This window comes from Mustela putorius, unplaced genomic scaffold (genome assembly GCF_011764305.1).
Source record: "Mustela putorius furo isolate JIRA1106 unplaced genomic scaffold, ASM1176430v1.1 tig00003985_pilon_pilon_pilon, whole genome shotgun sequence".
Classification (NCBI taxonomy): Eukaryota; Metazoa; Chordata; class Mammalia; order Carnivora; family Mustelidae; genus Mustela; species Mustela putorius.
Window position 1 is genome coordinate 915,471 of NW_025422125.1, and position 18,485 is coordinate 933,955.

Below are 18,485 nucleotides of genomic sequence, written 5' to 3' on the forward strand. Positions count from 1 at the left end.
CCTGGGATCCAGCCCCACATCGGGCTCTCTGCTCAGCAGGGAGCCTGCTTCCCCCTCTCTCTGCCTGCCTCTCTGCCTACTCATGATCTCTGTCAAATAAATAAAATCTTTAAAAAAAAAACTAATGATATACTATATGTTGCCTAATTGAACATAAAAAAATTATGCTAAATGAAAGAAGCAAGTCACAAAAGATTGTATTGTCTAACTTCATTTATATTGAAAGCCCATAAAGGGCAAATCTTTACATAGCATAATCTTCTCCAGTTCTATCCATGTTGATGTAAAAGTTGGGTATTCATCCTTTCTGATGGCTGAGTAATATTCCATTGTATGTATGAACTACATCTTCTTTATCCATTCTTCTGTTGAAAGACATCTTGGCTCCTTCCACAGTTTGGCTATTGTGGACATTGCTGCTATGAACATTGGGGTATATGTGGCCCTTCTTTTCATTACATCTGTATCTTTGGAGTAAATACCCAGTAGTGCAATTGCAGGGTCATATGGGAGTTCCAGTTTTAATTTTTTGAGGAATCTCACACTATTTTCCAAAGTGGCTGCACCAGCATGCATTCCCACCAATAGTGTAAGAAGGTTCCCCCTTTCTCCATATCCTCTCCAACACTTGTTGTTTACTGTCTTATTAATTTGGGCCATTCTAACTGGTATAAGGTAGTATCTCAATGTGTTTTTGATTTGAATCTCCCTGATGGCTAGTGGTGATGAACATTTTTTCATGTTTCTATTAGCTATTTGTATGTCTTCTTCAGATAAGTGTCTGTTCATGTCTTCTGCCCATTTTTTTGACTTGATTATCTGGTTTTTTATGGTGTTGAGTTGGAGAAGTTCTTTATAGACCTTGTATATCAGCCCTTTGTCTGTACTGTCATTTGCAAATATCTTCTTTCATTCCATGGGTTGTCTAAGTGAATGAAATAAGTCAAGCAGAGAAAGTCAGTTATCATGTGATTTCACTTATTTGTGGAACATAAGTAATGGCATGGAAAACATTGGGAGAAGGAAGGGAAAAATGAAGGTGGGGGTGAGTCGGAGGGGGAGGTGGATCATGGGAGACTATGACTCCAGACAATAAACTGGGGATTTTAGAGGGTAAGGGGTGGGGGATGAGTTATCCCAGTGATGGGTATTGAGAAGAGGGCACGTGTTGCATGGAGCACTAGTTGTTATATACAAACAATGAATCATGAAACGCTACATCAAAAACTAATGATATACTGCATGGTGACTAATAAGATAATAAAAATACATAAATACATGCAAACATACATACATAAAGTGTTAGTCTATTCTATTTTTTTTAAAGGGCAAATCTTTAGAGACAGAAAGTAAATTAGAGTCTGAGAGAAGGAAGCAATGGGGAGTGACTGTTCATGAGTATGGAGTTTCTTTTTGGGGTGATGAAAATATTATAGAATTAGTTTGTGGAAATAGATGTGAATATGACAAAATAGGTCAATTTTATGGTATGTGAATAATATATCAATGAACTTATAAAAACCTAACTAAATTAAACCTAGGTTATAAAATAAGTATCCTATGGCCTTGGCAATTTAGAATAGTAGGAGAATAAGGATTTGGGTGGAAATAATGGCAGGTGTGAATTCTGGCTTTGCCACTTACTAGCCATATGAATTCAGAAGTTATTTACCTTATCTAATTTCCAGTTTGCATTATCTTCAAAGAGTAATGATACCTACCTCACAGCTAGCTTTTTAGAACCCAGTTCTTCTCCCATGTCTCCTTCCTACCCCTTTCTTGTTGATTATTACAATAATGGTCATTTGCTAAGCACTGTGCCAGCAACAGTGTGGATGGCTTAACCTCCAAAATCTCACTGAATCCTGGTAGCATTCTTGTGAATTTTATATTTCTTTTTTTTCTTAAAAATAATTTTTACATATATTGTATCTTTTTTTAGGTTAATTTTTTTTAATTTTTTATTTTATATAAACATATATTTTATCCCCAGAGGTACAGGTCTGTGAATCACCAGGTTTACACACTTCACAGCACTCACCAAAGCACATACCATAATCCCACCCCCTTCGCCCAAACCCCCTCCCCCCAGCAACCCTCAGTTTGTTTTGTAAGATTAAGAGTCACTTATGGTTTGTCTCCCTCGCAATCCCATCTTGTTTCATTGATTATTCTCCTACCCACTTAAGCCCCCATGTTGCATCACCACTTCCTCATATCAGGGAGATCATATGATAGTTGTCTTTCTCTGCTTGACTTATTTCGCTAAGCATGATACGCTCTAGTTCCATCCATGTTGTCGCAAATGGCAAGATTTCATTTCTTTTGATGGCTGCATAGTATTCCATTGTGTATATATACCACATCTTCTTTAACCATTCATCTGTTGATGGACATGTAGGTTCTTTCCATAGTTTGGCTATTGTGGACATTGCTGCTATAAACATTCGGGTGCATGTGCCCCTTTGGATCACTACGTTTGTATCTTTAGGGTAAATACCCAGTAGTGAATTTTATATTTCTATATCCATTTTACACATGAAGAAATTGAAGCCAAATGATTTGTTCAAGGTCATTCTGTTAGAAAGTGGCAAAGATGGGCATGAAAACCAAATCTTCTACCTATATATCTTTCCACTTCAATAATGCATTACTAAAGAGAATTGTAGACCTGTGAAGTAAAGTCATGCAGCATTTTTTTAATTTTAATTTTTTAATTTACATTTTAGTTAGCATAAAGTGCAATATTGTTTCTTAGAGTAGAATTCAGTGATTCATCACTAACATATAACACTCAGTGTCCAACACAACAAATGGCCTCTTAAATACCCATTATACATCTAGGCCATTCCCCACCCACTGCCCTCCATCCACCCTCAGTTCTCTATCATTAAGACCCTTTTCAGGACTTGTTTTCTTCTTTCCTTTTGTTCTTTCCTCACTTCCCATATGTTCAGCTGTTTTCTTTCTTAAATTCCGCATATGAGTGAGATCATATGGTATTTGTATTTCTCTGACTGAATTATTTCACTTAGCATCACACTCTCTAGCTCCATCCATGTTGTTGCAAATGGCGAGATTTCATTCTTTTTGATGGCTGAGTAATATTCTATTTTATATGTTTAAAACATTTTCTTTATCCATTCATCAATTGATTAACATTTGTGTTCTCTCCATAGTTTAGCTATTGTTGATAATGTTGCTATAAACATCAGGGCTCATGTACCTCTTTGAATCCATACTCTTGTATCATTTACGTAAATACTTAGTAGTGCACTTTGCTGGGTCACAGGGTAGATGTATTTTTAACTTTTTAAGGAACATCCATATTGTTCTTCAGTTTGCATTCCCACCAACAGTGCAAGAGGATTCCCTTTTCTCCACACCTTTTCAACACCTGTTGTTTCTTATGTTGTTAATTTTAACCATTCTGACAGGTGTGAGGTTGTATCTCATCATAGTTTTGATTTGTATTTCACTGGTGTTGAATGATCCCAAGGATCTTTTCATGTGTCTGTTAGCCATCTGGATGTCTTCTTTGGAAAATATCTATTCATGTCTTCTGCCCATTTCTTAACTGGATTATTTGTTTCTGGGGCGTTGAGTTTGATAAGTTCTTTATAGATTTTGGATACCAACTCTTTATTTGATAAAAATTTTCAAGAATCTTCTCCCATTTTGTAGGCTGCCCTTTAGTTTTGTTGATTGTTTCCTTTGCTGTGCAGAAGCGTTTTATCTTGATAAAGTCCCAGTAGTTCATTTTTGCTTTTATTCCCCTTGCCTCCAGAGACATGTCTAGTAAGAAGTTGTTATGGCCAGGATCAAAGAGGTTTCTGCCTGTGTTCTTCCCTAGAATTTTAATAGTTTCCTGTCTCTCATTTAGGTCTTTCATCCGTTTTGAATTTATTTTTGTGTATGGTGAAAGAAAGTGGTCCAGTTTCATTCTCTTGCATGTGGCTGTCCATGTGGCTGAGTCCCCCAGGCTCCTTAGTCAGGTAGTACTTTTAAAAGAAAACGTGACTGGGGAAACCTGGGTGGCTCAGTCAGTTAAGCATCTGCCTTAGGTTCAGGTCATGATCCAGCAGTCCTGGGATCAAGCCCACATTGGGCTCCCCACTCAGAAACTCCCTCCACTCATGCTCTATATCTCTTCTCTTTTCTCTCTCTTTCTCTCTCTCTCTCTATCACACACATACCTGGATAAATAAAAAATTCTAAAGAAAAAGAAAGAAAACCTGACTGTCCACTTGGACAGTCATCAAATTTCAAATCTCAGGCTTGCAGAGGGAAAAGAAGCTACAAGTCTTACATTGTTACTCTGTCAATTTCTCCACTGAAATAACCCTTGTTCCCATGAAGAAATAGGTACAAAAGTGGAAGAAGATAATTAAATTTTATGAATTTTTATCTTAAAATTCATGTACAGTTGTCATTATATTCCACAATGTGATTAAGAAAAAATATTTTAAGTTACTAAACATCAGGAAAAATATACTTTTGTGTTTTTTGTTTGTTTTTGTTTTATTATTTTTTTGTTAAGTTTTTAAAATTTTTTAATTTTTTTTCTGTGTTCCAAGATTCATTGTTTATGTACCACACCCAGTGGTCCATGCAATATGTGTCCTCCTTAATACCCACCACCAGGCTCACCCAACCCCCAACACCCTCCCCTCTAAAACCCTCAGCTTGTTTCTCAGTGTTCACAGTCTCTCACAGTTTGCTTTTTTAAAGATGTTTAGTGGTTTTCTAAATTTCTTCTTGTTCAAAAAGTGTGGAGATAAGTAGGAAAAGATACATGTTTACACATCTAGCCTTTTTTCCCTTTTCTCTCCACTTATATTTACCTTTTTCTAAATACATTGTATAGGCAAAAAGATGATGTTTTAAAAAATTTTAAAGATATTAGAGATTTCTCCCCCTTTTTATGGTAAGGCAAATGGTAAAGGCAACCTGTACTATAATGCAGCTATCATGTACTAGGCACAGGAGGAAGGGCTTAAAAATTTAATGTAATTCTCACAAAAGCCCTTTAGGTTAGAAAATATCCCCAGTCTCCAGATTAGAGTTCAAAGCCCTGCTGAGTTGACATTCATCTACCAGACAAGGAAAATTAGTCTGTGACTTTTGCATTTCACCTTGGTTCCAAAAGTCTTTGCAGAACTTGCTTAAGGTAGTAAGACCCTTTAATGTATTTTCAAGTCTGAGAGACAGACAGACTGAGATGATAGCTAGGGGCTAAAGATTTCTGGGCCAAATTTCCCCATAGTTGAGCTGGCATTTGTAATGTCACTAGTAATCCACTTTTATTTAATTAATTGTGAAACTGTTGAAGAAAAGCAAGTCATATTCTGGTTTGGGAGACTTCCATTTTCTATGGCAGCACTGTTAAGACTCATGAAACTGAATGTCCTGCATAGGGATAATAAATGAGCGTGTAACCCAGGGGAGGCAAGAAGAAATGTAAATGCTGCATGCAAATTCTGAACTTGTTCTCAAAGCAAACCTCTGCTGGTCTTGCACTTAGTATGTTATTTAGGAAGATGTTAAAACTTCTCAGGTTGTTATTTTTTCTTTCACTATGTGCTATTATAGCCATACAAGGCATGCATGTACCATATAAGTTAGTCATACAGCATAATAATAAAATGAACACTCAAGAGCCTGGTTAAAAAATAAGAACATTAAAACCAGTTTTTGTTTGTTTGTTTACTGCTCTAACTCCAGGACCTAGAATCATGCCTGGTATGTGGTAGAAAATAAATATTTTTGAATGAATTCATAAATCAACTTGTATCCTCCTTCCTTAGATCATTAACCGCAGTCTCCCCATAGAAATAACTGTGATCCTATATTGCAGATTTATTATTACCTTGTGTGTATATGTTATTTCATATATATATGCATATACATACATATATATGTGTGTCTATGTATGTATGTGTATATGTGTGTATACACACACACACATATATTCCCAAGTTATATATTGTTTACTTTTGCCTTTTTTTGGACATGTATGTAGTAGAATCATATAATATGTAGGCTGTTGTAATTTATGGCTTTTATGCAATATTTGCTGGTGAGATTCACCTACATGTACCTGTATTCTCTTCCTTGTCATTGCTGTGTTGTGTTTTATTGAGTGAGTGTGCTGTAGTTTAGCCTTTCTCCTCTTAGTGGATGCTTATTATTTTTGCCTTTATGAATAAATCTGCTATGACCATTTCTATACATGCTTCCTGGTACAAATGTGTATGAGTTTCTCGGGGATATAAACCTGAGATAGGGACTCTGGTCGTAATTTTCGTTTCCAATGCCCAAAGGTCAACCCATGAGGCAGAACTGAAATGTGCCTTTTGTCCACACTAGGTCAGGGTCAGTAAGAATGCTGTCCAAAAATATTTTTCCAGAAAAAGGAGGGGTAGGTAGGCAGAGACCAGCTAGCCTGGAGAGTTTAAAAGACATCTCAGACCTTTAGTCAAATGGCTTGTAATTAGGAAATGTTCAGATTCTAAAATTGTCTTTATTATTTCTCTTCTTCTTCCTCCTCTTTTATAGTTATTTTTTAAATAGTGCATTTTATTAAACTTATATCTAATAAAATATCGATGACTTTCTTCAGTCTTTAAGTATTGACTATAAATTTGATTAGATTATTTCGAACAATTTGAACTGTTTTAAAATAAGATGAAAATGTATGTTCCTTAAAGGCTATTTTCAAAAAGACATCTTATTTATGCAGGTTTCCATATTGTATATCTCATATTTATTTTCCAGTCATATGATAAAAATTAGTCTTTATCATTATCATCTCATTTACCCCTATATACTTTTATAACTTTCAAAAAAAATTCCTGTCTTTGAGGTGCTTCCTTATCTGCAGTAATCTGTACTCTGCTTTATTATATTATCTACTATGTTATTTTATAGTTTCTTACTTCCCATCTGTCTTCTCTACTAGATAATAGGTTTCTTAGAGGAAGTATGTAATGTATTGATTGTCACAGTATCCCCAGCACCGAGCCCTTTGTTTGGTTCATAGGACTAGGTGCTAAGAGTTGAGTTAATCTATCTCATTTCAACCTTCAATTTTATAACATAGTTATTCATGGGTTGTGAATCAGCCCTTTGAAGTCAGACTTACCTAGGATGGAATCTGGCATTTCCAGTTATGAGACGAGTGATCTTGAACATGTTCAATTTTACTGAACATCAGCTTCCTCTCCTATGATATAGAGATGATACAGAGCTACCTGGCATGGTTTTGGGGGGAGATTAAATGAGATGATATATATGAAATGGCCTGGCACATAAAGTATCTAAATACATTTTTTTAGTTTATTTGAATGTCTTGCATTAGTTCCAGAAATTAAAAAAAAAAGGGGGGGGGAAGGATGAAGACATCTACAAAAATAAAAACCAAAAACTTCTGCTTCTCCTTGTTTTGTGAATGAGAATGGGAATACAATTTTTTACCCAAGGAAATGACATTTTTAGCCAAAGGAATGATGCTTTTAACATTTGGCCCATTTATATATGGAAAGTGAACTATTTGCCTGTGGAATTTGTGGTCCTGCTAGTCTTGTTTTGGTGGACAAACTCCTGCTGGCTTTCCAAAGTCAGGTTAAGAAAGAGAGAGCCTATGGTGAGGTGGTGGGGGTGGAGATATAGTCTACCATAGCCAGCTGCTGGGTTTGCATATCAGCTAAACATTTTGAGTGGTTTCTGTTGTACTTGGGACTTGAATCAAGGCTGATATTTGTGTCTTAGAGGTAAAGTGCTAAATTTTCCTTGCTTTTGCCCTGCCAGGGCTGATCCGTGTTTATTAAGGAGAGGATAACATTTCATTCTTTTTTTGATTCTGATGACTATGCTGAGCATGATAATCAAAAAGCCATGTGTAGAAAGTGAGAGAGTGTCAGGAAGATGATAAGGTAATGGGAACTGTATTGGATTTGCAGCCAAATATCCTGGACTTGTTGTCAAATCATTTTGGGGTTCACCTCTCTGAATCTTTCTTCATATGATGTAATGAAAGAAAAAATATTTATCAGAGTTGTTTTGAAGTGTAGAAATTATCCAACACAGCAAATAGGCTGCTATTAAGGCTTTCTTTCCTTCTTTTCCTTTCCTTTCCTTTCCTTTATAAAGAAGAAGTGCTAATAAAAAATATGGTTAGATTCCTGTAGATGAGAATATGGGCAATTACCATCTACCTTAGGCAGATTAACCCAGGAGGTCATTTGAATTTTGTTCAATGTTTAGACATAGGACATAGGAGAGAAAAAAAATTGACCTTTGCCTAGAAGAACCATGTTTCATTTGTTTAATCTTGAATTAATTACTACAGGAGACTCAGAATTACACTTCTATTAAAGCTTCAGGATTGGCTTTCTGACCCTCTCCTTCACATCCACCTTAAAGGACTCAGACACAGATCTTCTTAAGACATAGGAAGTTTAGATTAGGTGATCCCTGAAGCTCCATCCTAGCCTAAGGACCCTATGAGTATTTTAATGGCCAAGTGTTGAGATGGTAGCCTGAGAAATTTCCAGCATTACTGTGTATCACTTCCCAACAAGAGCCTCAGGCATAAAGGATTCTGCTACTTTATGTTGTAGAATGAAGAGGAGGGGATGTTCATGTGATCTACAGAGATGGCTAAAGAAAGTGAAGGAATTGGGGTGGAGGGAGAACAAATCAGACCAGAATGATAATACAAATCATGATCCCTCACTTGTGTATTCATTTTAAAGGATTTTTATCCTTTATACAATTTATACTGCCACTTAGAATAGTAGTTTGGTAGGATGGGCAATGTTATTGACAGGTGAGAGTGAGGCTCAGAGAGCTAGAGAAAAGCATACCAAACTGTTTTGTTTAGACATTTTTTGCCTTCGATCTCCCTTTGGATAAGGTAAGGTCATAGAGCTGGGTTCAGACCATTTAACTGCTCTGAATTGTTGCAAGAACCACCCTAAGTTAGATACTTTAACCTCAGGTTTCTGTCTTCATCCTTCCCTCATGTAAACTTAGCCCATGAGACTGGCTGACCCCAGAGAACTTCAATTCCTTAGCAGGGTTCCAAAAGGTTCTGTCCACATGACAAGACACCCTACAAACATCATCCCTAGAAGAACCAGAAAAAAAATCAGCTTCACACTGACCCAATTAAGTAAGGAATAATTTTATTTCATAAAAGTTAATAATTTACACATGTAGCTTGCTCCTGAAGACCTCAGACTTCTATCCTCTTATCTCTGCCAACCACTGACAATTATTGCATTGTTTCTCATGTGTCTTTTCAGTTTGGAGACTGCCAGAGATCATGTTCTACCCATTGACTATTACTTTCCACCCCAGAAGACCTGCCTGATTTGCGGCGATGAAGCTTCTGGCTGTCACTATGGAGCTCTCACTTGTGGAAGCTGCAAAGTCTTCTTTAAAAGGGCTGCTGAAGGTAAAGGGACTTGCACACTCACATCTTTTTCCCTTTCTCCTTTATCTTATATAGAGTGACACCAGTTTTCCTGAGCCCAGGATTTTATCGTCTCAGAGACAAAGTCACTGGCAGGACCCTCTCAAAGAACCTAAGAACCTAAAGAAGAAAGTTTTTATATTTGCTTATCCCCTGGCTTTGGCAACCTTGGTAGAACAGCCAATGTAGTCAATAAGGGATCCTACCTGGTGTTTAGAGCTTGGGGTGGTCCTAAGAATGGAAGAAAATCAATGATTTGAAAAGTTGTAATTTCTTCCCTGCTTGTGTTTCATTCTGCTGTGTAGTGAGGGGATAAAATGTCTTTATTAGAGAAGTTAGAAGTGGAGAAACCCCAACTGAGTCCCCACGTATTCTCTATAGTGTGTATGGGACTGTTCCTTCACAAAGTCTTCTCGTCCTCAGCCTCAGAAAGGAAGTGTTCTTGCTGTTCAGGGACCATCGGTCTGTGCACCTGCTCCCTCCTGCTACTGCCTCATTGTGCCCTCTTTGCATTAGTAGCCCCCAAGTAAATAAAGATCGAGAATGACAAAATACTTTTATTCTTTCCATAGATCCTACAATAAGAACTATCATTTCTAGACCTCCCATGTATGCTAGTGATTCCTTCCTTCGCAATCAACCTGGCATCAAATCTCCTACTCATCCACTCCATCCTCCATCCTCTAATAAGGGCTTCTTTTCTCAATAGGACACTGATAAGCAGCCCCTAGACAGATCTATTCTGTTCTGGGGGGCAAACCCTGTTGTCAAACACCAGCATCTACTCCTATATCCACTTTCCACAAGGGAAATACTCCCTGACAAAGTCTTTCCTACCCCCTCCTGGCCTAGACGTGTTGAGTTCCAAGTCAGAACCAAAACAGCATTTCCTTAGTTAAGGACAAAAAACCCTGTGGACACTCATAAAAGTGGCAGGTATATAAGCCACACTTTTCACCAGAAATGTAAGGGCATCCCTCAGAGGATAACAGAAGCAACAGGGAGTTCTTGGCATCTGGAGAAAAGGTGCAAAACAAGTGTCCTTTTCTGATTTTCCCATTGACAACCAACTGGAATGGTGATTGCTTTTTCCTTATTTTAGACGGGTGGCAGTAATAGCTATAAAACAGAAAATTGTTGTTTTGTTTTCTTCCAGTCCCCAAAGCAACAAGGAGACAGCTAGCTTTTAGTATTACTGAAAACATGGTGCATGTTCCTTCCATACCCCCAAGTGGCCTATAGCTGCTGCACAAACTGAGCTAGTATAAGGTCCAGGGCCCCAGTACTGTCCCTAGGCAGTTTAGAAAGAGACACAGAGATCAGTTCCTGCCTTTCTTTTTTTTAAGATTTTATTTATTTGACACAGAGAGATGACAAGTAGGCAGAGAGAGGGGAGGAAGAAGGCTCCCTGTGGAGCAGGGAGCCCGATGCGGGGCTCGATCCCAGAACACTGGGATCATAACCTGAGCCAAAGGCAGAGGCTTTAACCCACTGAGCCACACAGTTCCTGCCCTTCTTAAGAGTACTTACAGAAAGATGCCTGTCAGAAAAGAAAGTGAGGAACAGTCTGAACACATCAGATCACTCTCAGTTTCCCCAGTGAGAATCTGTTTCCTCCCTTTCCCCCATCATCCAGTAGGTCCTGCCTACAGAGCAGAGAATAAACCAGAGCACTCATCTAGAGATAGTGTGTCAGTAAGCCCAAGCAACACAGGAAGAGCAGCCATATCAGTTGGGGAAAGAGTTCAAGTAAGCAACTGAGAAAGCAAATTGAATAGTCAGATAGATTAGGTTGTATTTAATGTTGCCTCTGGGTTTTAGAAATCTGCATCACAATACTGTTGTTTTTGGAAAACAGGGAAAGTGATCAAACATAATGTAAAAGGGAATATTTTGCTGTCATAACATATTCCACATGGGAGCTTTCTTCAGAAGTTGGGGCTGAAGAAGGGAGAAAGGCAGAATGGCAGCTGGCAGAGCTGCACGATGGTGTGGATCTTGGGCTATTTGGGAATAAGGAAGCGGAAAGGGGTAATCACTCAACTTAAAGAATACTTGGAAATTCAGCAAGATCTCAAAATGCTCTAGACCTTAGAATCACTCAAGTTAGGGAAACTTGGTAATATTTTCTTTGAGAAAATGAGCCTCTGTGAGCTCAGGGGGCCAAATATCATTGACTGCTTGAAATATGAAAAGTCACAAATGGATTGCTTAGGAATCTACAAAGCCTCTGTTTCCTTTGGAATATGAACCCCAGGTTCCGGCCCTGAAGCCTTTGAGGGATAAGAGAAGGTGGTTTACACACACAAACACACACACCCCAAGCAAATAAAAAAAAGCATTTTCTTTCTCCTTCCATCTGTAAAGCATGTTGGCTGGAGTTTACTGCTGTCATTATCTCTATTTGAAGACAAGGGGTTGTCTTATTATCCACCGAGAACATTTATTGATTTGTTTTTTCCCCCCATCTTTACAATGTGTCCTTATCACCCCAGTGGCCTTTATGAAAGTGATCCTGAATCTGCCTTGTTGAAACTTGGAATTCCACCTGTCTTGGAGAGAGTGGGAACACAAATCTTTCTTTTCCTCATTTGTTTGTTGTTGTCAGTTAAGTCAGACTTATTCAGAGTGTTGATTACCACTTTATTCATGGTTTCAAAATTCTCTGGACTGGGCACAGGTACAAGACTTAAAAGCCTGGCACATCAGACAGAAATCCATTTCTAGCTTTGGTAGTTCATAAAGCATGAGGCTTTAATGCTGTCATTGGTGCAAGGCTCAGCACAGAGTCAATTGTAATCTAGCCAGATTTTCCTATAGAGGAGTAGGAAGAAGAGGGAGCCTCATATTTTCTCATTGTCAGTAATTCTCGGAGTTTGGGGTGAGGATTAGGCTAGTCATGGAGGTATCTGCATATTTTGATATTTAAAAAAATAATGATGGAATCACTAAAATCTGGTTGAGGAAAACTCTGTGTGTGTGTGTGTGTGTGTGTGTGTCTGGGTCTGGGTGTGTACATACATGCTCGTGCAGTTGGAGGATGTTCTGTGGGCTAGAAACAGGCATGAGGAGAATCAGCTAGTTGATGGGGTGATGAGATGACCAGGGAAGTGACAGGGGAAGGCATATTGAATGCCATCTAAAAGGCCAGGAAATCAAAGGAAGGTGATACCTGTACACACCAATAGAGTGGCTCAGAGGGGTTTTAGTTGTCTGGATTTGAATAATTAATTTTCCTTTTTGGACTTCAATTTTCTCTGTCTATAAGATAAGGGATGTAAGTTAGGTTTTTTTTTTTTTTTTTGCTTGTTTGTTTGTTTTTAAGAGAGAGTGAGCATGAGTGGGGTGGGTGGGGTGGAGGGAAAGGAAGAGAGAGAGAGAATCCCAAGTATGCTTCATGCTCAGTGTGGAGCCTGATGTCAGGCTCAATTTCATGACCAGGAGATGGTGACCTGAGCCAAAATCAAGAGTTGGATGCTTAATAGACTGAGTCACCCAGACGCCCCTAGATATATTTTTTTTAATTTTTATTTTTTATAAACATATATTTTTATCCCCAGGGGTACAGGTCTGTGAATCACCAGGTTTACACACTTCACAGCACACACCAAATCACATACCCTCCCCAATGTCCATAATCCCACCCCCTTCTCCCAAACCCCCTCCCCCCGGCAACCCTCAGTTTGTTTTGTGAGATTAAGAGTCACTTATGGTTTGACTCCCTCCCAATCCCATCTTGTTTCATTTATTTTTCTTCTACCCACTTAAGCCTCCATGTTGCATCACCACTTCCTCATATCAGGGAGATCATATGATAGTTGTCTTTCTCTGCTTGACTTATTTCGCTAAGCAAGAACCTAGATGTCCATCAACAGATGAATGGATCAAGAAGATGTGGTATATATACACAATGGAATACTATGCAGCCATCAAAAGAAATGAAATCTTGCCATTTGCAACAACATGGATGGAACTAGAGCGTATCATGCTTAGATATTTTTTTAAAATATTTTATTTATTTATTTGACAGACAGAGATCACAAGTAGGCAGAAAGGCAGGCAGAGAGAGAGAGAGAGGAGGAAGCAGGCTCTCTGTTAAGCAGGGAACCCAATGCGGGGCTTGATTCCAGGACCCTGGGATCGTGACCTGAGCTAAAGGCTTTAACCCACTCAGCCACCCAGGCACCCCACTCCTAGATATTTTTCATATGCCTTTCCAGTTTTGACTTTTTATGATGGCTCTACAAATTACATACATTATCACTGCCAAAACTATTACATCAACAAACAAACATGCGTTTCTATGTATATGCACTTTTCGTTTTGCCTTCCTAACAGGTGGTGAACCCTAGCTCCCATTCTTTTAAAAATCAATTTTCAGATGAGGTTAGAGCCGGTTAAGAAAGTGCACTGTGGACGGGCTAGGTTAAAATTCAGGACTCTGAGATTCCGCCTTCCCCCAGCATTGTGACCATAGTTGGATAACTTCCTTTCTTTTCCATTTTCTCATCTGGAAAATCAAGACATAAATCCCCATGTCCACCACATCATGTTTCAAAGAGGGTTAATTAGTTCATCATGTGCACTATGTGCTCAAGAATTTACTATTTTTCAGACATTTTCTAGTAAAACATTGGAGATTGTGCATCCATTTGTTTTGTACACATGGAGTGCTGTTTGGTACACATCATAAAATTGAAACTGTAGTTTACATTCTGGACTCAAAGAATTATACCATTGTCACTGATGTTTACAATATGTCCCAATTTAGTATTCTTGGCAAGTTTTATAAAAGTATGGCTTTGATTCCCTCTCTCACCCCAGGTTTTTGTGAGGGAATAAATGTAAGTGAACCCTCATTGAACTCTTTCTGTCCTTCAAATCCACTCTTTACCACCTCAACTCATGTGGAATTAAATATTACTCCTCGTTTGGAGTCATGCACAGAGTTTTTTGTGCCTTTCAGTGTCCTCTTCACTCCCTGGCTTTTTGAGTAACATTTCCCAGGGGCAAATTAACTATGCTAGGAGGATCTGCTTGCAGCTTCAACAGATCCTTGATCAGGTACATTTGGCCAAGGAATTGACTGATCCTGTTGCACTAATCCTAGGTAACTTTTCACAAAGTTCCTCTTACCTTTTATCTTTCTCAGGTTTTTCTAAATGTCAAAGCCAGAATTTATATCAGAGGATCAGCCAAATTTTTCTATAAAGGACCAGGTAGTAAATAACTTAGGCTTTGTGGGCCATATGGTCTCTGACTTGACTACTTAACTCTGCTTTTGTAGCCTGGGAACAGCCCTAGACAATACTAAGCTAATGGGTGTTGCTGTATTACAGTAAAACTTTATGGACACAGAAATTTGAATTTCATTTAATTTCCCATGCCATTCAGTATATTTTTCTTTTGATCTTTTTCAGCCATTTAAAATCTAAAGATCATTCTCAGCTCTTGAGCCACACAGAAACAAGTGGCACACTGGATTTGGCTTGTGAACTCTAGTTTTTGACTCCTGCTTTGGATGGTCACGCCTGTGCTTGCAAATCTACAGAGTAAATTTCACTCTTTCCAGCTTCTGGTATTTTAGTAACTCTCTAGATTATCTGATTTTCAACATTCTTCTGAGTGGCCAGAGTTTGCATGTCTTGTTTGTCCGGAATGCCGATCTAGTGGTCTCTAGGTCTTGAACACTTTTTTAGAAAAGCCAGGAAAAAAAGTAAATTAATACAGAAATGCTAGAAGAGGACACATTTTTCCTAATGATCTAGTAGCTCATTCCCCTTTATAATACCCATAACTTGAAAATATTTCATATGGTTCCTAGACTTTTGCACTGTAAACATATGGATAACTATGAAATACATACGAATGAGTTTTGCTCCATGCCACCTAAAACCCAAGTGATAACGAAGACAGACATTGGGGACTATCTGATACTAAGTGGTGTAGAAAGTAGGCCCCAGGTGGTCAGCTGACTTATGGATCTGCCATATATTTCCCCATAATTCTTTGCCTTTACACATTTCTGGCTTAATTCTGGTTGTCCCCATAACAAGACCAGACAACAGGCCTTCAGAATAAATAATTTAGCTCTGTAACACACTGCAGTTGATATTTATTCAAGTCTTGATAGTGCCCAGTTTGGGAGCCATGTCAAGAATTTGCCATTGCTGCTATATAGTGCTCTGAGCCTCCTTATTTATAGCATATACATTTTATGATTAACAAGAAGTTGCTATGTCACTTGCAAGCTTTTCTGAGTTCATTGCCTGCTTCCACCTTATGTTACTATTCCCCAGTCTGTTATATTTTTAAAGCCCATGTGCTGTAGCCAGAACATTTTTCTATCCTTCACAGAATCCCTTGGTAATTGTGAAACTGTGTGTAGTAGATCTTTGCAGTTGGCTTCTATTGTAAGGGTAAATGTTAGAACCACCTTTTTTCCAAAGGTGGGAGTTATTTCTTACTTCTGTGGGCTGTCCTCCCATAGCAAGAAACACACTATCCTTCAAAATGATCAAACTCTGTGATGAGCCATTATTTCAAAAAAACAATCTCTTCAGTTATAACAGCTATGCATGCATAGTTCTGAAACCTATTATTCAGGTGTTCGCACTCCTATTCATGGCTGGGCAACTGCTCTCAGCATTCCAAGTAGGCAGGTAAACCTGTACCTTCAGAAGAGAGTACAGAGAGGAAACTTCCTTTTATACAAAAGAAGAAACTGTGATTTGGAGGTGAGTTAATCTTTATAAAGAGAGTAAAGATTAGAATTCTCAGTCTCTTTGCTTCCAGTCTTTGTTTCAGTTCCTGGGGCACCCCAGTAGAATCTCTTCAGCTCCTGGCTAGACTAGGGACTCCCTTCTACTGAATACCTCATAAGAACAGGCCTAGTAGTAATCTGCTCATACATTCAGCCAGTAAACATTTACTAGATGCTTACTACATGTGAGATACTAGGCTCACATACATAGGATATAGAGCTTGCCTCAAGGACCTTGGTGATCATAATCCTGAATATCTTTTTTTTTTTTTTAAGAAAGGGAGAGTGTGCATGTGCAGGTGGGGGGGCAGGAGCAGAGTGGGAGAGAAAGAGAGAGAGAGAGAGATGGAGAGAATCTTAAGAAGGCTTTTTGCCTGGTACAATGCCTGACGTAGGGCTCTAGCTCATGACCCTGAGATCAAGACCTGAGCTGAAATCAAGAGTCAGATGCTTAACCAACTGAGCCAGTCAGGTTCTCTAATCCCAGACATCTTTAAATCTTTTTAGTGAATGCAGGACCACGATATCCACTGCTCATTTGTTTGTTGGTTTGTTTGTTTGTTTGTTTGTTTGTTTTTTTAAGATTTTGTTTATTTGACAGAGAGAGATCACAAGTAGGCAGAGAGGCAGGCAGAGAGAGAGAGGGAAGGGCAAGCAGGCTCCCCACTGAGCAGAGAGCCCGATGTGGGGCTTGACCCCAGAACCCTGAGTGGAAGGCAGAGGGTTCTTGACCCCAGAACCTTCAAGCGGAAGGTTTGACCCCATGACCTGAGCAGAAGGCAGAGGCATAACCCACTGAGCCACCCAGGTGTCCGTCCACTGCTCATTTGAACTTCACAATTATCTGGGACAGAAGGCAAAGTCAAAAGTGAGGCTTTTCCAGTTAATCAACAGGTCATAAATGGAATAACTAGAATTTGAATCCAGGTGTTCTGAGTCCAAAGATAACAGTCACTCTGCTCTAGCACATCTTCCCCTCAAATATATAAACATACTTAACCCAGAGTTTAAAGAAAGGGTTATGCCTAGGCAAACAAGAAAAACAACAGTGAAGAGGAACAATAGAGTTAGAAATGACAGAAAGAAATTAAGAAAGACATAAATATTGTGGGGAGAAACCAAGGAGCCACTGAGTACCACTAATTTGACAGGGAGCTTGTCTTCCTAAGAAAGCCCCAAATACTTAAAAAGAGCTGGTGATTTATCAGCAGATTCTTCATTAGGTAGGGCCAGGGACATGAGAACCATAATGAAAGCACCACCTCCTACTCTTCATAGGGAAAATTATGATTCTGATACACCCAGTCTTGCTGGCTTCTAATTCACTTTCATCACAGAGTCACAGAACAGAAAGAATAATTTAACACCTTTTTTAAAGAGAAGTTTGCTAATTACCAAACTCTAAGGGAACAGTTCAGAGACAGAGCATATATATGTATGTGAGCCCAGTATCTCACATGTAGTAAGCATGTGTGTGTGTTTATACACACACATGTGTATGTGTGTATAAACACACAAACACAAACACACACACACACACACACACACACACACAAATAGTAGAGGCCTGATTCCTTGAACCTTGGCTTTGGGCCTTCTCAAAGTGTACCACAGAATGTTTTCCATGGTGCCAGGAGCAAGAGAAATTTATTTTCCTCCCCTTTGATGTCAAAAACAGAAAATGCTATATTTCAGGAAAGAGGTAAAAAGTCATAAAATCTTGTTGTCTTTTAAAATTTTGATCTTCCTTTCTCTCCTGAGATGCATCATAATGTAGACAGACCTTGATTTCTTGGTAGTAACTGCATGTGGGCCCTGAGACTGGGCTTCTCACAGTTCCATAAGTTACATAAACATTCCTACAGCCCTGTGGTTACAACCTCTTTCACTTTGTGGACAGCTAATTCAGCCATGAGTTGTTTGATGAAAAGACAAAAAATTTGTAATGCTTGGAGTCTTAAAATGTTAATATTTTAGAACATGAAGAAAAGAAACTTAGAAATCTAAAACTCTGAGCAAGTCATTTTATGGACAAGGAAACTGAGGCTCAGAGAGAGGAAATGGCTTTTCCAGGTTTACAGACAAAATTGGTAGAAATTAGGGCTGCCTAGAGGTTTCTTGTTTCTTATCTGAGGGGCTCTCTTGCCTCACCGCCAATTAGTAGAGTCACAGAGATTGTTATCTTGAAAGCCCCCCAAATTATGTGAGGCAGCACAATAAATCCTTAGAACAGCCCTTGCCTCC

At 38.7% G+C, this 18,485-nt stretch overlaps 1 protein-coding gene across 1 annotated transcript in view; it reads left to right on the forward strand.

Annotated features, from left to right (window-relative positions):
- The window catches only part of AR (androgen receptor), a 207,116-nt gene that overhangs the window by 112,390 nt on the left and 76,241 nt on the right, over positions 1-18,485 (forward strand). The window contains exon 2 of the mRNA XM_004780423.3: positions 9,309-9,460. Coding sequence (XP_004780480.1) covers positions 9,309-9,460 — 152 coding nt within the window. The remainder of the gene's footprint in view (positions 1-9,308; positions 9,461-18,485) is intronic.